General features: G+C 37.8%; 1 protein-coding gene across 2 annotated transcripts in view; it reads left to right on the top strand.

Annotated features, from left to right (window-relative positions):
• PKP2 (plakophilin 2) overlaps positions 1-22,095 on the top strand; it is a 106,844-nt gene that overhangs the window by 33,746 nt on the left and 51,003 nt on the right. For both annotated transcript variants that reach the window (XM_020906721.2, XM_020906720.2), the window contains exons 5-6: positions 11,082-11,289; positions 20,694-20,871. In XM_020906721.2, coding sequence (XP_020762380.2) covers positions 11,082-11,289; positions 20,694-20,871 — 386 coding nt within the window. The remainder of the gene's footprint in view (positions 1-11,081; positions 11,290-20,693; positions 20,872-22,095) is intronic.

Here is a 22,095-nt window from a genome sequence, read left to right as displayed (position 1 = left end):
TCCCTGCCTCCTGTACAATGTCACAAAGCTCCGTCCGAAGTTCTTCAAGGACTCTGTCTATCAGATCTAATCCCTTGAATCTATTTCTCACTTCTACTTTATAATCGTAAGTGATTTGATTAGGTCATACCTGAATATTCTAGTGGTTTTCCCTACATTCTTCAATTTAATTCTGAATTTGGCAATAAGGAATTCATGATCTTAGCCACAGTTATCTCCCGGTCTTGTATATGTGTGTGTGTGTATATATATATATACATGTGTGTGTGTGTGTGTGTGTGTGTGTGTGTGTGTGTATATATATGTACACATCATGCGTATATTGGGCTTCCCAGATGGCTCAGTGGTAAAGAATTCACCTGCAATGCAGGATACGTCAGTTCAATCCCTGGGTTGGGAAGATCCCCTGGAAAATGAAATGGCAAGCCACTCCAGTATTCTCACCTGGGAAGTCCCATGGACAGAGAAACCTGGCAGACTGCAGTCCATGGGGTTGCAAAAGAGTCAGACGTGACTTAGTGACTAAATAAGATAGTGGTACAGTTACATTCTTTTGCATGTGGCTGTGCAGCTGATGCAAAACCTTTTATTATGTATTCTTGGCTCCTTTGTTGTAGATCAATCAATTATAGTGTTTGGATTTACTTCTGGGTTCTCTAATCTGTTCCACTGATCTGTATGTCTGTGTTTATTTCCAGTATCATACTGTTTTGATTATTGTAGCTTTTTAGTATAGTTTGAAGTCAGGGATGCATAATGCCTTCAGCTTTGTCCTTTTTTCTCAAGATTCCTTTATCCATTCAGGGTGTTTTTTGTGGTTCCATATAAATGTTAGGACTGCTTGTTCTACTTTCAGGAAGAGTACCATTGGAATTTTAATGGAGATTTCATTGAATCTGGAGATTGCTTTAGATAGTATAGACATTTTAATGGTATTAATTCTTCCAGTCTGTGATTGTGGAATATTTTTCCATTTATTTATGTCTTCAGTTTCTTTCATCCATGCCTTATAATTTTCAGTGTACAGATCTTTCATCTCTTGGTTCAATTTATTCCTAGGATTTTATTTATTTTTTTGATACAATTAAAAGTGAGATTGTCTTCTTAATTTCTCTTTCTGATAGTTTGTTATTAGTATATAGAAATGCAACTGGTTTTCATATATTGATTTTGGATCCTACAACTTTACTGAATTTGTTAATTAGTTCTAATAGTTTTCTGTGATGTCTTTAGGGTTTCCTATCTATAATATTGTGTAATCTGCAAATAGTGACAATTTTACTTCTTCCTTTCTAATTTGATGCCTTTTATTTCTTTGTATTGCCTAACTGCTCTGGCTAAGGCTTTCAATACTATGTTGAATAGAAGTGGTGAGAGTGGACATCCTTATTTCTGATCTTCAAGGAAAAGCTTTCAGTTTTTTACCATTAAGTTTGATGACTTCCCTGATAGCTCAGTTCTTAAAGAATCTGCCTGCAGTGCAGGATACCCTGCTTTAATTCTTGGGTCGGGAAGATCCCCTGGAGAAGGGATAGGCACCCCACTCCAGCATTCTTGGGCTTCCCTTGTGGCTCAGCTGGTAAAGAATCCACCTGTAATGCAGGAGGCCTGGGTTCGATCCCTGGGCTGGAAAGATCCTCTGGAGAAGGGAACGACTACCCACTCCAGTATTCTGGCCTGGAGAATTCCTTGGACTGTATAGTTCATGTGGTCACAAAGAGTCGGACATGACTGAGCAACTTTCGCTTTCACATTGATGTTACCTGTGGGTATAGACTTGTCATAAATCACCATATCAAGTTGAACAACTTCCCTTCTATCCCTAATTTAATAGAGTTTATTTTTACTAAAGGGCTCTCCTGGTGGCTCAGATGGTAAAGAATCCTCCTGCAATGTGGAAGTCCTGGGTTTGATCCCTGGATTGGGAAGATCCCCTGGAGTAGGGCATGGCAATCCACTCTAGTATTTTTGCCAGGAGAATCCCCATGGACAGAGGAGCCTGGCTGGCTACAGTCCATGGGGTTGCAAAGAACTGGACATGACTGAGGGACTAAGCATGCAGAAATTTTTACTAAGGAATGACTTGAATTTTACCAAATGCTTTTTATACATCTATTGAAAGATTTCTGGGGTTTTTATTTTAATTTTGCTAATATGGTCTTTTACTATGATTTTTAAATTTACCCCATTCCTATGATAAAACTCACTTGGTCATGATGTACTGTCACTTTTTATATTTTTTAATTAGATTTACTAAAATTTTGTCAAGAAATTGCACAGCTAATTTATAAATGATATTAATCTGGAGTTTTCTTATAGTATCTTTGTCCAGCTTTAGATTGAGGAGTCTCCTAGCCTCATAGAATAAATTGGAAAGTGACCTCTCCTCATAAAAGAATGTGATTGGGCTTGGTACTCTTTCTTCCTTAAATGTTTGGTAGAATTCACCAGTGAAACTGATTTTACCTTTAAGTGTTATTTGTGAGGTTATTAACCATAAATTTAATTTAACTGATATGGGGCTATTTGGACAATCCATTTCCTCCTGTTGAACTTTGGCAGTTTATGCTACTCAAAGACCAAAATCTTTGTTCATTTTGTCTAAGTTGTTCTGTGCTCTTCATTTCTTTCTATAAATATCATCTGATGTCATTTCCCTTTGCCTGAATAATTTTTTAAAACATTTATTATAGTACAAGTATTCTGATGATTAACTATTTTAGCTTTCGTATATCTGAGAAAGAACTTCATTTTTGCTTTCATTTTGCTTTACTAGCAACAAAACTCCTAAAAACAGAACTTGAAACTTGTTACTCTACTGTCCTGCCACTTGCATTGTTTCAAACAAGGAATCTCCTGTCCTCCTAATTGTCCCATTGTACATAATGTGTCTCTCCCTGCCTACTCAAGTTGCTTTTTTTTCTCAAGTTGCTTTTAAGATTTTATCTTTCTACTTGTTGTGGACAGTTTGATCACAATGTACCTTGGTGCAGTTTTCCATAGGTTTCTTATGCTTAGGAGTTCATTAAATTTCTCAAAATTGTGGGTTTCTGCTTTTCATCAAATTTTGAAATTTTATTTAGGAAATCTGTCCTGCCTTTGAGAACTGCCATTAACATATATATTAGGCTGCTTGAAGTTGTACCACAGAGCATGCGTACTCTGTTTTTCTTTTTAGTTGTTTTTCCTGTATGTTTCTTTTTGGGTAAATTCAGTTCCTGTGCTTTAAATTTACTGATTTTTTCTTCTGCATTGTTGAATATGCCATTATTCTCATTCAGTATATTTTTTATTTTGTAAATTATAGTTTTCATGTCTAGAAGTTAAATTTTAGTCTTTTTTTATATCTTCTGTGTCCATACTTAACATGTTTCTGAACATATGCAAGACTGTTAAAATAGCTATTTGACTAACCTTGTCTTTCTGGCTGACTGGTGAGAATAGGCACTGTTCACAGGCGTTTGTGAGCCTGAGGAGCAGTAACTTTATTTAGGCAGTTACTTCCCTGGCCTCAGGCAATTTCCTCACAAAGATAAAACTGGTTAATACTCTACTGAATACTAAACTGGGGCCCTCTGCAGATCTCAGGAGTTCTCCTTCTGTGCAGTACTTTTCTTACTAGTACTCTTCCTTCCTTGTTCTTCTTGGATTCTTCACTCTTTCTTCTCAGCTCTGCTTGTTGAATTCCACTTAAGATTTCCCTCACAACACCACAGCCTGAGGTCTCTCTCAAGACTGTGATCTGAAGCAGCAGTAGGGCTCTCCTTGTTCTCCATCTCTTAGGGATCACTGTCTATCATTGCCTCATGTCCAGCTATTGAAACAATTAGATATTTTGTCTGGTTTTTAAAATCATTTAAGTGGTAGGTAAATCCAGTCCTCATTACTAGTAAGTCATTTTTAATTGTGATAAATAACTTGCTATAAATCTTCCCCTAAATTATACAAATTTACCCTCCCACCAACATGGTGTCAAAGTGCCTATTTACAGGCACCATTATCACAAGATATTCTTCTTCTTCGTTCATTTTTGCTAATCTGATAAGCAGAAAGAAAGGTATTACTTTATATTAGAAATTTTCCTCTTTTTGAAATCAAGACTTAATAACTGATCTGGTTATCAGAATTACAGAGAAAATCTTTTAAAAAATTATAAACACACAGAGTTTGTCATTGTTTTTCATATATAAACTATGCCCATTATGTTTCACTTGCCATTATTTAGATTTTTGGGAGTAAAATGAGAACCTAATGGCCCTAATTCATTGGAGTTCATATCCTTCTAGATTCTTATATTTTTACATAGCCTTTTAGGTTAATTTCTTCCAATTACAGATCTTTTCAAAGCTCTTCTTCCTTTATCTAGTCTTTCTGAAGCATTCAAATTAGCTTTCAGAGAGACAGAGCTTTTTCAGAATAGGTAAATAAATTACATAATTACAGTAACAAGTACAGTTGGCATAAATGCATTGGGTAACAAACCTAATTTGCTCTTGGTGAAACAGAGTAAATAAGAGTCCAAAGGCCAACATATACTAACCTGCCAGCTTTGACAGTACTCAAAATCTGGATTTCACAGAGTAAAAAGAACAGATTGAGTTCCTACAGATTGAGTAGTAAGTCAGAGCTTCCACTGTTTTTTTTTCCCCCCACTTGCATTCATTAATTATTCATGAAGATGAGCATCTTTTTATATTTTTTGACTTGGTATTTATTCAGTCATTGTCATTGTTTAACTCATTTGTTATTTTTCTAAGATGTTTGCCTGCTTCTTATTGAGTTGTAAGAGTTCTTTATTATGCACATTAGCCCATCACTACATATGTGACAATGTTGTTTCCTAACTTCTCTTACATCTTTCATTATGCATGATTTTAAATTTTATGAAGTAAATTTGTCAGTATTTTTCTTCATGATATCTATTATGTATTGTTTCAAAAGATCTATTCCATCTATTTTTGCTTTTAAAAGTTACATAAGTCTTGGGTATTTCTCACTGACCCTTTATCTATGTTTATTTCATGGAAAAAATAAGGATTAAAAAATAGTATATTTAGTAATATCTAATATATTTAGTAATAAACCTTTATACACGAATCTTTTTTTATTCCCAATTTTAAAAACTGAGCACTTTTATACATGTTTTCATTTTATAATGTGGGATTACATAAAATATTCTCTTGTTAACCAAGTTGGGCTAGATTTCCACTCTTAAATTACTAATTTGACTATAAATATAACTCTGCTTACATGTAGGATTAAACCTGTGCTTTCTTTCTTAGCTCTTACTCAGTGTGATAAAGCTAAGACAAAGACTGGTTTTGAGAATAGTGAAACATGAAAACTATATGAAACGTAAACACATACATGCTTGATAGGAAATCTAAGAATTGTGACAATATAACCCAAGGGCATTCACAAAATCCCATTAATATTAAGAATGATGGTATAGTTTTTTTTAATGTATTTACTAAAAACAGCAACAATTTGGATATAGAGGTCAATACTTGAAATAAAAAACTTTTAAGACCACTGACAACTTTTCAGTTATTACTTTAGGTAAGATTCAGCATTTAACACCATCAATTCGTCATTTCTTTTTGAAACTTTCTTCTTTTGGCCCAGAGTCTTCTGGCTCTTTTTCCATCTCTCTGGCTTCTTCAGGCTTCCTCTGTTGAAAAAAAATTATCCTCAACCTGCACCTTAAATGTTTATGTTTCTTAGATGCTTTCCTGGGACATTTCTTATTTGACACCATCTCCTGACCCACCTTATCTACTCCTCTGACGTCCACTAATGTGATCTCAGTGCTAACGACTCACAGACCATGTCTTTCCTTGGGTCCCAAACCCCATGTCTGTTTATCTCCTAGGCATCCTGCTGTACTCAATACCAGCTCATCTAAAAATGAACACAGCTTCTTTGCTGCATTTTTTCAAGTATCCAGTCCTCCTTCTAAACTTGCTCTTTCTGCTGAGTTGGGAGGTTCAAGCACTGACTCTCAAAAGTATCCAGGGCTGAGTGTGAGTCCCAGTACCCGAATTACCTATACTTTACCACTCGCAACCTCAGCTTTCCTACCTTTAAACTGAAAATAATAGTCCTACTACTGAGTTGTTGTGAGAATGCAGTTAGATAATCATACAACACTTGCCCTGAAATAATAGCTCTCTCCTCTCTGAGTGGTTATTCACTCAGGTAGTTTGATCCAAAATACGGACAGACTTTAAGCTGCTTTTTTCCTTACCTCTCACACTCATGCGGTCCTCAGGTCCTGTTAATGCTGCTCTTATACGTGTCTGGAATCTACCTACACTCTCTCTTCCTACTCAGTGCCACCATGCTCATCCCTGTCACCGTCATCTTTGTTAATACAGCTCCTAATTAACCTCTCTGTGTCCATTCTTATCCACTCTCTTCATAGCATCCAGGAGACCTTTCCAATATCTGTCCTGCTTGCCTACAGTATAAAGAACAAATCCCGTAATTTATTCTGTAAGACCCTTCTTAGGCTGGTTTTATTTCCGTGCCTACTTCAAATCTCATCACTGAAGCAGTGACTGCCATAACTGTTTTGCAAAATCTTTTTAAGTTTATTATAAGAAATTTGAGAAATTAAAAAAGAAAAAATGCTTTAGAAGGAAATTAAGAAAGAAAAAAGCCCACAGTCCATCTATTGTTTTATTTTGGTTTTACTCTCTAATTTTTTAATGCATGCATGTACATAGATGTCATCAAATTGAATATGTAGCTTTATTTTGAGGACTTTTTGTTTTGTTTTTAAAAAGCATGCATAAATACATGCTTGCTGTTCAAAAACAATACAAAGTAGCAATCCCCATTCATACATTATAATCCCACCATTTCTCCCAAACTCCCTAGTCACATTCCCTTCCTTGTATCTGTGAGCAGAAATGCATAGATATTCAACTTTTTTCAGTAACATTGCATGAATAATTTTCTTATAACATTAAAGATATTTTTTAAACAGAATTCCCTAGTGGTCCAGTAGTTTGGATGCCATGCTTCCACTGCAGGGACATGGGGTTCGATTCTTAGCTGGGGAACTAAGATCTCACATGCCACTGCATGGCAAAATATATATTTTTTATTGGTGGCATAGTAACCATAATAGTAGTAACTACTATGTGTTGAGAACTACTATGGGCCTAGCACACAATTGCTCATCTTATATAATCCTATTGAACTGATGAGGGAACTATATGACCAATAAAATCCCTGTCAGTTCAGGCATTGCTCTGCCTCTTCTGTGGATACCTCAGTATATGAATATGTGACAGTTAACCATTAACCAGCCTTCCCTATCATTGGACATTTATGGTTTCTTATTTTTTAGTATTATAAATAATGTAGTTACTATTGTCATGTTAATCTGTGTCTGCATTTCAAATTATTTCCTAATGAAGTTTACTAAAAGTGAGTATGTTTGAAGTTTTTAACACATATTAACAATTGCCTTCCTTAAAGGTTATACCAATTTACAAGGAGTGATTAATTGTAATGAGACAAAAAGAAAGAGTAACACTTTGCAGAAGGAGGCAACATTTGAGCTGGTTATGCAAGATGAGTGGGACTTTGCCAACAGAAAGGCAGAATGGCAGAGCATTCCAGACAGGAAAAGAATTGAGAGTGAAGGCACCAGGGCATGAGGGAGCCCTTGTGCCAAGAGAGTTAATCTGTTCCCTCTTACTTATTTGCTATCAGAAACCCTCATCATTTAATTCTTTAAGAGTTTTCAGGGAAGAGAATCGGAATAATGAAGGAGAAAGTTAAAATTCTAGTGTGCGATTCTGCCCTTTCATATATTTAGAAACCATTTCAAATGAAGTTTTTTTGAAGTTCTGAAATGTTCATGTAGTTCTGTTTTTTTTTCCTTTCCCCAAAGGATTTCCCCCCATGAGGATTCAGTGTAAAGTAAACATATATGACTTCTCTGGTCCTGCCTGTTTCCCTGAATTCAAAGGGGCAAGAACAGTGCATTTAACATTGGACCTAATGTATATAGGGCTTCCCAGGTGGCTCAGCAGTAAAGAATTCACCTGCCAAGCAGGAGTCATGGGTTCGGTTCCTGGGTTGGGAAGATCCCCTGGAGAAGGAAATGGCAACCCACTCCAGTATTCTTGCCTGGGATATCCCATGGACAGAGGAGCCTGGTGGGCTGCAGTTCATGGGGTCACAAAGAATCAAACACAACTTACCAACTAAACAACAACAACAAATGTGTATAGGAGTCATTACCAGCTGTCCAAGTTATAGGCAATACACAGAATGTCATCAGCTTCTTGCACTTGATATGATTTATATTCATTTAATTGATAAAATGGGTAAAAATAGCTAAAATCTATTTTTAAATGTGAGGTAGGTGCCAAACACTAGGGAGGCGCTTTCTCCAGTGAGCAAAGCTGTAGCTGGATTTCAGCATTTATCCGAGTATGGTGTGTCTGAAGTTTCTTCTTTCTAGACTGGAGCAAGTGCTGAAAGCCACGGGGATAAAGGTGACAGGGTGATGGAATGGGTCAGAGGGCTGTTAGCAGAAGCCAGCCATTCATGCTACCTGGACAAGGCAGTGGAGGTTTCCACTAGCCACTTCTGACCCATGCTGTCATCACAGGTAGAAATGAAATTTGGCCAGTAAGCCATTTCACATCATAGTTTGAAGAAGGCAACTTGTAAGTTATAAAGTAAGAAATGAAATATTTCCATAGTCAATCTACCATTTAAGGGGCTTATAGGATAGGAATTCAGCCATCATAAAACCTAACTATTGACAGAATTAGGGAAACACAAGAGTTATCAGCTGTTTTCAAGTAAGTTTTGCCTTTCTGCTTTTGAAGCAGATGATCAAATAGATGATCTGCTGGACCAGATCTAATTGATAGATATCATTAGCATTTTCTTACGAACACATTAGAATGATTTTAGACATAGCCCAACAAAATTGCTGTAGCCAGTCTCCCATTGTCTGTTCCCTCTGGAGGGAGTCAAAAGTGGAAATGTTCTTCTTTATTGCCTTAAAGGGACCCGAAGAGTACTTTGCTCTTAAGGTTCTTGCAAGCTATTGCTTAGATAATATATGTATTAATATATAAAAATTTTAATACTATGCCAATACCTCCTAATGATAGAAGTAGGAGGAAGAGTTGTTATTTTTGTTTTATTATTATTGTGGTTATTATTTTTACTAGATTATCTTATAGCCTTGACTTTTATTCCTGACTTGCTAATCTCTCCCTAGTCCTGACAAAGGAAGATGTAAGACTGGAAGACAGTGTCTTAAATTCCATTTATCTGCCTATCAGATACATAGAAAACGTGAAATGCACCACCGAGCCAAGTATGTAGCTCTCTCCTGCTTGGAAACTGTTGTGCAGTTAGGACATCATTCATAAAATGATGAACTTTATCCTAAGGGGAAATATATCCACAGCAACTTAATTCCTATAAATTTCTGCATTAAGACAGTACAAGTGACTGAGATCCTTACCAAAAGGTCTTACCGACTAAAAAGTTTTAATCAGATGCTAGTGGAAGCCTCTGAGAAAGCAAGCCCTCAGTCTGTAACTTAACATTTCTCTTCAGCAATACTGCATCCACCTCCTGATTTCTTTCAACATTTGCAGCCTAAAACACAAAGTCACCTTGTTCAGACTGTCATTATTTGGCCTCTTCTTATACAGCCTTAGGTTTCAGAATCAAAGCCATCTTTTTTTTTCTTCCTAGTTCTTACCCTCAGGTTCCTTCTCCAATAGCATGCCCTTTCTTACATAATTGTATAGAAGAAATATTTTTAAAGTAGCATATTAAAAACTATAAAGCTATGTTATTTACTTAAAATGCTTGCATAACTTATTTAAATGTTTTTAAATAGTGAAAACAATTGATTATAAAAATAGCTTGCATTCTTCTAATTATAAAATAAATGTCATGGGAATGGAATGTACAGCATGATGACAATAGAAATTTGCGAAGAAAATAGATCTTAAGAGTTCTTATCACAAGAAAAAAAACTATGTGTGGTGAAAGTGAAAGTTGCTCAGTCGTGTCTGTCTCTTTGCAACCCCTTGGACTGTGTAGCCTGCCAGGCTTCTCTGTCCACGGAATTCTCCAGGCCAGAATACTGAAGTTCCCTTCTCCAGGAGATCTTCCCAACCCAGGAACTGACCCTAGGTCTTCCACATTGTAGGTGGATTCTTTCACAGTTGAGCCACCAGGGAAGCCCAATTATCTGTGGTGGTAATAGACTTACTAAATACAGATATTGAATCACGGTATTCTACACCTGAAACTAACATAAATGTTATGCCATTTATATCTCAAAAAAAAAAAAAAAACTTGCATTTAGGGTTGGTTTTGCATTGCTACTACAATTGCCATGGTAAATGAAAAATGAATTTTTATTCCTACTACTAATGGAGGTGATTTCTATTGTGTATATTGACTGTATAGCTCTGTCCTGGAAAACACATTCATGTAATATGGTATTCTTCCATAAAATTTTCTCTATTTCTTGGATTCCTAGTTCTCTTCATCTTTATTGTGATTAAGGCTTTTCTGTCCCCTTAATTGGGCTTCCCAGGTGGCTCAGTGGTAAAGAATCTGCATACAATTCAGGAGGCTCAGGTTCAGTCCCTGGGTCTGGAAGATCCCCTGGAGAAGGAAATGGCAACCCAGTCTAGTATTCTTGCCTAGAAAATCCCTTGGACAGAGGACCCTGATGGGCTATAGTCCCATGGGGTCCCAAAAGAGTCAGACATGACTGACTAAACAGCAACAACATGCACTTAATTACCATTTATTCACCCTTTATCACGTAACTTTGTCCTTCAGTTTTTTCATAGGTTTCAATCTTAACTTTGCAGATTTATCCTGAGCCCTTGATGGGAGTTACTGCCTTAGAGCTGGGGTGTGTTGTACACTGAGTGTCAGGTTGCACCACACAGTAATTGGTGGGAGCTATCAGCAAATTCAGTGAACTTCATCTGTTCATTCATATTACATTGAATATCTTTACTATCAAATAAAAATTAATAAGTATCTGAAATATGCATCTGTTTCCCCAGGTTTATCAGCTTCATGGCATCCCCAAGCTTCTACAGCTCCTAAAAGTTCAGAATGAAGATATCCAGCGAGCCGTGTGTGGGGCCTTGAGAAACTTGGTGTTTGAAGATAATGACAATAAATTGGAGGTAGCTGAACTCAGTGGGGTGCCTCGGCTGCTCCAGGTGTTAAAGCACACCAGAGACTTGGAGACTAAGAAGCAAATAACAGGTAACGCTCACTTGACTGTTAACAGGGCTAGCACGGTGCGCCCAAGCCAGCTGTGTTAATGTCATCTGTTTCTGAAGTTTCCTGAAACAGATGACGATGCACTCATTGTTATCTGTGAAATGCTTTTAAGGAACATTATTACTGCTGGCTTAGACCCCAGATTCAAGTCCAGTTTGAATTCCTTTTTTTTCTAAAGGGGAAATTTTTTTGAAGCTTTTGGTTAATATTTTTAATTAAAAATTCTATGCACCATTCGTCACCTGGACCCCTGTCAATACGAACTTCCAAACTTCCCTGTCACTTGACCTCCTAAAAAGAAAACATGACTAGATAGGTTTTTCAGTTCTCCATTTCATATTTCTATTCAAATACTGATTTGGAAAAATAAATATCTCTTTTCTGTGTGTGGATTGGAAAACTAAAATAATCAGAAGTAAGTAATGCTTTTAATAATTTTTGAAGCATGGAGAAAGGAGGCTTAATTTCATTTAAAGGAATAGTGCATATGATAGAAAATAACTCATTGAAAATGATTCATCAGCTTTCTGCTGAAGCTCCCTGAACACATTTCAAAGAATGTAAGAAACCATTACTGAGTATAATCATCAGTAGTATTATCTTGGGGAAACTTTTAAGTACTTCAGTGTCCTAGGTAGTACAAATTTTTAATTTATTCTCACAAAAACCTTAGGTTTTGAGATATTTTGAGGTATTGGGTACTAAATCTCAGTTCTACAGATGAGAAAGTTAAGTCCAAAGAAGTTAACCCTTTTTAATGTATGAAAGTTTTTCTTAGTGATAATAGTTGACAGTGTTCATACTTATTTGAAAGAGGTGATCCATAAATATTGTTTAAATTGAACTGAATGTCTATTGCACTTCTGCTGTCTTTTATTATACAATAGTTGTCTTTTTTCCTATAAAAATGTTTTCATTATATCTTCTTTACCCATTTGTATCTCCAAATATCACATTTTTCTATCTTGATATAATTTAATTTTGTAAAACTACATGAAGTTTTGTAATTGTATAAAACTATATGAAGAGTTGCAGCCTACTACCCCTCTGCCAGCATGCTCTCATGTCCTGTGAGAGATTTCCTTTCATATCCATAACTTATATTAAAGTACCTCAGAAATTAAGAGTAATCTTACTTATTCATTCATTCATTCATTCAGCCAACATTTAGAGAACAGCCTTCCAGTGTCAAGTAAGGCACATCACAGACTAGAGAGGTTGTGAATTTAATTTTCCATCTACTAAAGCATGAACAATTATAATGGTTGGCCTTAAAAAAAAAACAAAAACCAAACCTCATGTTTAGAACTTAACATTTTCTTCGTCAAACTACAGTAGTGAACACAAAAGAGAATCAGATACACACACAGTCAGAAAGGACTTCATGAAGGAGATATGTTTCATTGTGGACCTTAAAAGAGGTATAGACTTTGGACCAGTGTTTTGAAGGAGAATGAAAGTTATTCCCAGCATAGTGAAAATCACTAGTAGAGCAAAGAAGCTGCTGTTCATCTAGAGGAATCTTCAGTAATAAAGTGATCAAGGTTAGGGTGCATGATAGCCAGAAAACTTAGGAGGGTGTGTGGGTGTTTGTAAAGGAAATAATCTGTTTGTGAACTTCCTCTTCTTCTGTGTAGGAAGAAGGAAACAGAACAGAGAATATTCTGTGGTATTGATCCCATAGAAATCATTCAGTCTTCTTTAGATAATCTACAGAGCTGATAAGTGGAATTTGTGCAATTCCCAGAGTTTCTAATATAAGTCAAACATCACTAATATAAAGTGCTCGTTATATATTCATTTAACTGAGTTGATACTTGAATGTCTGATACAAATCCTACTAAATAACAGGCTTCCCTGGTGGCTCAGTTGGTAAAGAATCTGCCTGCAATGCAGGAGACCTGGGTTCGGACCCTGAGTCAGGAAGATCCCCTGGAGAAGGGAATGGCAACCCACTCCAGTGTTCTTTCCTGGAGAATTCCATGGACAGAGAAGCCTGGTGAGACACTCTCCATGGGGTCCCAAAGAGTCAGACACGACTGAGCAACTCACACTACTAAATAACTTCCTTTAGCTCTATTGATAGAAGTGCTAAATAAGTGCTTTGTGGACCTCAAAAATAAATTTTTAACTTAGTTTAGACATGTTTATATCTTTGTTTAGAAACATAAAGTGAGTAGCCATATATATTAATCTTTTCTTGTGTGTTTTGTAAACATCTTTTTCTTTATTGAGCCTCTATTATGAGCTCAGTCATGTCTGAGTGTTTGCGATCCCATGGACTGTAGCTCAGCAGATTCCTCTGTTCATAGAATTCTCCAGGCAAGAATACTGGAGTGGGTAGCCATTCTGTTTGTCAAGGGAATCATTACCAAACCAGGGATCAAACCCGAGTCTCCAGCATACAGGCAGATTCCTTAACATCTATGCCCAGTCATAAGCTTGAACTTTCCATTTTTTACCTCCATTCTTCCTGACAGCTCCATAAGGTATGGTATTATTGACTGTTAACATATGACCAGTGTAAGACTCGGGGGGTTACATGAATTGCCCAATATTGCACAGCTAGCAAAACAACAAAGCCCAGATGTGAGTCCAGTATTACCTGAGTGTTTTGCTGTATCAAAGTGTCCAAAGTTGCTCCCTTTGGCAGCAACTGACTATCTCCTGGAGTTTGCTCAAAATCGTCTCCATTGAGTCAGCGATGCCAGCCAACCATCTCATCCTCTGTTGCCCCCTTCTTCTCTTGCCTTCAATCTTTCTCAGCATCAGAATCTTTTCCAATGAGTCGGCTCTTCACATCAGATACTGGAGCTTCAGTTTCAACATCAGTTCTTCCAGTGAATATTCAGGGTTGATTTCCTTTAGGATTGACTGGTTTGATCTCCTTGCTGTCCAAGGGACTCTCAAGAGTCTTCTCCAGTCCTACAGGTAGAAAGCATCAATTCTTCAGCACGCAGCCTTCTTTATGGTCCAATTCTCACATCCCTACATGACTGCTGGAAGAACCATAGCTTTGACTATATGGACTTTTGTCAGCAAAGTGATGTCTCTGCTTTTCAATATGCTGTCTAGGTTTGTCACAGCTTTTCTCCTAAGGAGTGAGTGTCTTTTAATTTCATGGCTGCAGTCACAGTCCGCAGTGATTTTGGAGCCTATGAAAATAAGTCTGTCACTGTTTCCTTTTTTTCCCCATCTATTTTCCATGAATTGATGGGACCAGATGCCGTGATCTTAGTTTTCTGAATGTTGAGTTTTCAGTTCAGTTCAGTTCAGTTGCTCAGTCATGTCTGACTCTTTGCGACCCCATGAATCGCAGCACGCCAGGCCTCCCTGTCCATCACAAACTCCTGGAATTTACTCAAACTCATGCCCATTGAGTCGGTGATGCCATCCAGCCATCTCATCCTCTGTCGTCCCCTTCTCCTCCTGCCCCCAAACCCTCCCAGCATCAGGGTCTTTTCCAATGAGTCAACTCGTTGCCTGAGGTGGCCAAAGTATTGGAGTTTCAGCTTCAGCATCAGTCCTTCCAATGAACACCCAGGACTTATCTCCTTCAGGATGGACTGGTTGGATCTCATTGCAGTCCAAGGGACTCTCAAGAGTCTTCTCCAACACCACAGTTCAAAAGCATCAATTTTTCAGCACTCAGCTTTCTTCACAGTCCAACTTTCACATCCATACATGACCACTGGAAAGACCATAGCCTTGACCAGACGGACCTTTGTTGGCAAAGTAATGTCTCTGCTTTTTAATATGCTATCTAGGTTTTAAGCCAGCCTTTTCACTCTCTTTCACCTTCATCAAGAGGCCCTTTAGTTCCTCTTTACTTTCTACCATTAGGGTGGTGTCATCTGCATATCTGAGGTTATTGATATTTTCCCCAGCAGTCTTGATTCCAGCTTGTTATTCATCCAGCCTGACATTTTGCATGATGTGCTCTGCACAGAATTTAAATAAACCATATACAGCCTTGACATACTCCTTTCCCAATTTGGAACCAGTCCGTTATTCCATGTTCAGTTCTAACTGTTGCTTCTTGACCTGCATACAGGTTTCTCAGGAGGCAGGTAAGGTAGTCGGTAGTCTGATATTCCCATCTCTTGAAGAATTTTCCACAGTTTGTTGTGATCCACATAGTCAAAGGCTTTGCCATAGTCAATGAAGCAGAAGTAGATGTTTTTCTGGAATTCTCACTTTTTCTGTGATCCAACAGATGTTGGCAATTTGATCTCTGGTTCCTCTGCCTTTTCTAAATCCAGCTTGAACATCTGGAAATTCTCAGTTCACGTACTGTTAAAGTCTAGCTTAAAGGATTTTGAGCATTACCTTATTAGCATGTGAAATAAATGCAGTTGTACAGTAGTTTGAACATTCTTTGGCATTGCCCTTCTTTGGGATAGGAATGAAAACTGTCCTGTGGCCACTGCTGAGTTTTCCAAATGTGCTGGCATATTGAGGGCAGCACTTTAACAGCATCATCATTTAGGATTAGAAATAGTTTAGTTGATACTCCATCACCTCCAGTAGCTTTGTTGGTAGTGATGCTTCCTAAGGCCTACTTGACTTCACACTCCAGGATGTCTGGCTCTAGGTGAGATGACCACACCATTGTGGTTATCCAGGTCATTAACACCTTTTTTGTACCATTCTGTGTATTCTTGCCACCTCTTCTTAATATCTTCTGCTTTAGTTAGGTTCTTAGTTTTTCTGTTCTTTATTGTGTCTGTCTTTGCATGAAATGTTCCCTTGGTATCTGATTTTCTTGAAGAGATCTCTAGTCTTTCCCATTCTATTGTTTTCCTCTATTTCTTTGCATTGTCCACTTAAGAAAGCTTTCTTATCTCTCCTTGCTAGTCTTTGGAGCTCTGCATTCAGTGGGGTATATCTTTGCCCTCCTCTCTTGCCTTTCACTTCTCTTCTTTTCTAAGCTTTTTGTAAATCCTCAGACAACCATTTTGCCTTCTTGAATTTCTTTTTCTTGAGATTTATTTTCAAATAAATGACCTTTGTTATAATATGATATTCCTGATAAGTTTTACAAAAGTTACGTTAAAGAAGGAATGATCCATGTAAGGGAAATTACAGAAACACATTCCTCCTGTTCAGTGATCATTTTGAAATATAGTTTAAAAAGAATTACTTCTCCTCCTGCTGCTCCGTGAAGATTTAATCATAAAATTTACAAGTTTTGCTAATAATATTATACAGATTTGGTTAAGTATATTTCTGGTCCTAAGGGCAATATTAATAAAACTGGGGTTTAATATCTATTAGACCCCTTTATTCAGTAACTATATTTTGTAAATATCAGTTGGCAATATGTTTCTCAATAATGCAGTTATAATTCTCTCACTTAAAATTACCAATTATTCAAATTATACCCCTTACCAGAATCCTGTTCCTTTCTTTTTGGCTAGAAAGAGAGTTTAGTGACAGAAAATTACAGACAGTACACCTACAATAAAGAACGGTAATAATAGAAATTAAGGCACTATGAATAAACTGACCGGAAGTTAAAGCAAATGAAAATCTAAACCCAAAGTATAACGCAGTATCAGGGAATACAGAATGTAATCATTGAAAGGGACATCTATTCGGGGTCATCTAAACCATTAATTTCCCAATGCCAAAAATGTGAATCATTTTTAAAATGTAAATTCCTGGTATTCATCCTGAGAGTCAGGCTTAGTAAATTTTTTTAGGAGTATGCCTAAAAAAAATTGCAGGTGTGGCCCAAGAGTTCAGTTCAGTTCAGTCGCTCAGTCGTGTCCGACTTTTTGCGACCCCATGAATCGCAGCACACCAGGCCTCCCTGTCCATCACCAACTCCCGGAGTTTACTCAAACTCATGTCCATCGAGTTGGTGATGCCATCCAGCCATCTCATCCTCTGTCATCCCCTTCCCCTCCTGCCCCCAATCCCTCCCAGCATCAGGGTCTTTTCCAATGAGTCAACTCGTTGCCTGAGGTGGCCAAAGTATTGGAGTTTCAGCTTCAGCATCAGTCCTTCCAAGAGTACGTGATTCTGATTTGCCACTGGGCTCATTTGAAAACTGCTAGTCTCTTCTAATACTCTATTTTTGAGATAAAGCCCTTGTTCATATTTTCATAAAAGATGAGCTTATTTTAGTTGGCTCCAGTGATAATACTGGATCTTACAAGATCTTTCTGTTTTCTTCAGAGTTCTTTTAGAAGTTTATGCTTTCACTGAGCCAAAATCTCCTTTCTCAGAATTTCCACTCATTGCTCTGGTTTTGCCACCTGTAGCCACAGAAAATGATATGCAGTTGTTAAATAATGCATTTTTTTTAGCCTGTGTTCTTATGTGTATTAGACACTTTTCACTTTGGGTTGGGCTTCCCTTGTGGCTCAGCTGGTAAAGAATCCGCCTGCAATGCAGGAGACCTGGGTTCGATCCCTGGGTTGGGAAGTTCCCCTGGAGAAGAGAAAGGCTACCCACTCCAGTATTCTGGCCTGGAGAATTCCATGGACTGTATAGTCCATGGGGTCGCAAAGAGTCAGACATGACTGAGCTTTGGGTTAATTTTTCTACTAATAATTTAATTTTTAAAGATTACAAGAACTTTGTATATTAATGGTATTTAGCCTTTGTCCTGTATTGTCATATACCTTTTCCCAATTGGTAATTGGTCATTTACCGATTTTGTATGAATGTGTGTGATGGTGTGTGTAAAGATGTACAATCCTGACTCTCTGGTGAACATTTAAGCTCTTTCCTAGCTTTGTATCATACAGAAACTTGGCAAGCGTGACATTTCTGTACAATATCTTACATTAAAAATTCAAAAACTATACTGAAACTCCCCAAACCATATACTTCTGTAGTAATAATATAGCATGCCAAACTACAAAGGACATTGACTGTTGGGAGAAAATTCCATTCCCTTTGTTCAAATTAATCCTCTCTGGTTTTTATTGTAAGGTGTACTTTTCCTTTGAGTGCTCTGTGTGGTCCTTTTTAAAGAGAGGAAATGCCATTATGCTTCACATTTTTAAGCTTCTGGCAGGCAGAGACTGTTAATTTGTTTGCTTATTTAGAACAGGAAGCTTTTATTTTCCTCTTCTCTCTCTTCTCTTCAGCTTTCTTTTGTAGCTTAGTAACCAAAACTCAACCTCAGACCTGCCATTCAGTTGTTTTCAGCCACCTTAGGAGTTTTCTGGAATTTTATTCTGTCTCTCCCCTTCCAGGACCTCTTAATATGAGGTGTGACCAGTGAAGTCATTGTGTTGCAAAGCCTGTGGCTGAGTGACACTGCTGACCCCAGATGCCTGTTTGATCAGGAAAAGATCTCATCAGCCAGAATTCTAGTCCTCATGAAACACTAGACCCCGCACCGCCTTGTCTAATGGAAGCTAGGTATAAGCCGTGGTGGATATTTGGTGATTTAAAAAATTAGTTACTTGTACACAGCTAAAGTAAACTGTTTAAGCCCCAAAAGACTACATCAGGCCTAGAATGCTCTAATTGAAGGGCCAGATACAAGTATGGTTGATTAACTGCTCAGCTTTAATCACAGACTAGTATTTCTGTCATTAATTTCAGGGGAAGTAATATCACCACATAATTTAGCTAAGACCACCATGTTTGCTTTATTCATAAAGCAAACTCTGTTCTTCACGCAGACGGAGCAATAAATTTAAGAAGGAAGAATTACTGACTGGGCGGTGGGGCATAAATAGGAAGAAAATTCTCTTTCTTGGATGATAGTGAGTTATGGTAATTTACTGAAGAATGAGTGATGGCACAGGAACTTGACACCTGCTGGGAGTCACTGGACTAGCAAGCGGTAGGTATATAGTCCTTCCACTCAATCAGAGGTATTTGAGCACCAAATTTTTGAGAAAAACAAATCCTAAATGTAAATATATGCAACTTTGTATTCTTAGTACCCAGCTTCAGTCCCTGTGGATGCCCTGGAAGTACAGTATTCTGTTATCTTAATTTCTCCCTGAGTTGGCTGATACGGCCTTTCTTTTTAATTGGGGGTGGAGGGGATTCAAGAGGATGGGAAAGTTAAGTGAGTAAATGTGGTACCAGTCTTAGACCGATGCTTAGCCCCTGCAAGTTGGCAAGTAGAGTAAATACTCATCTCTCCTTCTCTGCCAAACTGTAATATAAGATGAGGTAGCGCTAGCATCGGAGAAGGAAATGGCAACCCACTCCAGTATTCTTGCCTAGAGAATCCCGTGGACAGGGGAGCATGGTGGGCTGCTGTCCACGGGGTCGCAGAGTCAGACACGACTGAAGCGACTTGTCATGCATGCATGCATTGGAGAAGGAAATGGCAACCCACTCCAGTATTCTTGCCTAGTGAATCCCAGGGACAGAAGAGCCTGGTGGGCTGCCATCTATGGGGTCACAAAGAGTCGGACACAACTGAAGCGACTTAGCAGCAGCAGTAGGGCTAGCATAAATTCTGGGAGGATAAAGTCTACCATTGGGTAGGAGTTAATAAATATTCTTTGGTGATATTGATCAGCCTACTCTTGACAGGCATAGGCAAAGGCTTTCTACAGGCTTTTCCTGCTGTTATTGGAAAGCAAATGTCAGGTGGGTAGTAGGGAAGCAGGAGGCAGGCAGAGATATTCTTAGATATGTATCTAAGGGAGAGAAATATGAGCCTTAAAATGTTGAACTCTTTGTGGGAGAAGGCGAGGGTGGGATGTTTCAAGAGAACAGCATCGAAACATGTATATTATCAAGGGTGAAACAGATCACCAGCCCAGGTTGGATGCATGAGACAAGTGCTCGGACCTGGTGCACTGGGAAGAGCCAAAGGGATCGGGTCGAGAGGGAGGTGGGAGGGGGGATTGGGATGGGGAATACATGTAAATCCATGGCTAATTCATGTCAATGTATGACAAAAACCACTACAATATTGTAAAGTATTAGCCTCCAACTAATAAAAATAAATGAAAAAAAAAAAAAAGAGCTGCAAGAAACTATTAAAAAAAAATGTTGAACTCTTAATTACAGTAGGATCATTTCAAGCTTTCCTGTTGATGAGCCCAAAATTTATTATCCTAATGAGGTCAGCTTTGTGGTAGGATCTTTTAAGAGAATAGTAATAAGAATTTTTGGCATTCATTTATGTTCTTGATTAACTTAAATATGTATAGTTTCACATTGTAAGTTCTCTTTGTTTTAGATATATTTTAATTGTTTTTTTTGGGACAGCTTCCATTGGCATCTAACAATGTCTAAACAGGTACTTTCCCTTGTGAAAAGGACTATCTCGCCCACCTTCTTTTTTTTTTTCCTTTTTATAACCAGCCATGGATCTAAGGGTGATGGTCTTAACTGACCTTTTCAGCAGTCATTTTGACCTAGCCCTGTTTTGATGGCACTCTTTACTTTTCTAGGTTTGCTGTGGAATTTATCCTCTAATGACAAACTTAAGAATCTCATGATAACAGAAGCCTTGCTTGTCCTCACTGAGAATATCATCATCCCCTTTTCGGGGTGGCCAGAAGGAGACTACCCCAAAGCAAATGGTTTGCTTGATTTTGATATATTCTACAATGTCACAGGATGCCTGAGGTAAGGCCCGTCTACATCTCCTTCCACATTGTCTCTGTTGACTCTAAATACTACATCCAGATCTGTCTTAAACTCTACCCAGCTACCTGGAAATACAGTTAAAAATTATAAAGATCACTCTAAGTACTAGAAGCACAATATAGAAAAGAGTATTGGTTTTCCTGACATGTTTGATTCCAGAAGCCACCCACGTTAACTCAGGAGAGAGAGTATATCATTTCCGATAGGTAAACTGGAAATCCAATCCAAACACCTACAAGTGCAGGCAGACTGGAATTCCCTATCTCACAGGATTTAAGTCAGGCTGCATGCTATTTTTCAGTTGACAAAAATATAATTTAATGACATGGTAAAAAAATAGTTTTGAACCTGGTGTTAAAATAGGCAACAAAACCTAAAAGGATAGATTATTTTGCCACAAGAATAGCTACAAAAGAAAGTAGTTTGATCAGCATTTCTAAATATTGGGATGAAAAAGGTGCTTGAAATGTTTTCTCCCCTGGACTGTCAGTTGCCAGCTAAACCAGGAGGAAATAGAAGTGCATGCAGGAAGAGGAAATGTTAATCTTAACTCCTCTAGAAATGTGTGTCTCAGGCTTTCTTACATATATTTGAAAATAATCATTGTCCTTTATGTCTAAAGATTGAAAGAAACCAAATAGATATGTAATCAAAATTAGGCAGCCCAGAAGAAACTGGGATATATTCTGCCTTTTGATCTTTTCTCTAGTTTCACAGCTCACATTTTGAGGGAATCTGTTTGGATGATAACAGAGGGAATTTATTATGGTAAGATGTTTATCTTATCTCCATAATTAATCACTGTGTGTGTGCATGCACATGCGCTCAGTTGTGTCCAATTCTTTGTGGCCCCATGGGCTGTAGCCTTCCAGGCTCCTCTGTCCATGGGATTTCCCAGGTAAGAGCTGTGGAGTGGGTTGCCATTTCCTCCTCCAGGGAATCTTCCCAACCTAGGAATCAAACCCACATCTCTTGTGTCTCCTGCAGTAGCAGGCAGATTCTTTACCACTAGCACCACCTGGAAAGCCCATAATCACAGAGTAATACATATCAAATACCAGGTTATTATGAAGAATTATGTCAGCCACTGAGAGTTTTTCAAAGATGAATGAATGAGAAAATTCTTAAGAAACCTTTAATCTAGCAGGGGATGCAGATGAACAAATAAACTAGAATGCAATGAAATATGTTACAGCAAATTTT

The sequence above is a fragment of the Odocoileus virginianus genome, chromosome 23 (genome assembly GCF_023699985.2).
Source record: "Odocoileus virginianus isolate 20LAN1187 ecotype Illinois chromosome 23, Ovbor_1.2, whole genome shotgun sequence".
NCBI classification, from domain to species: domain Eukaryota; kingdom Metazoa; phylum Chordata; class Mammalia; order Artiodactyla; family Cervidae; genus Odocoileus; species Odocoileus virginianus.
The sequence above is the reverse complement of the archived record's forward strand: the minus strand, read 5'-3'. Positions and strand labels throughout refer to the sequence as shown.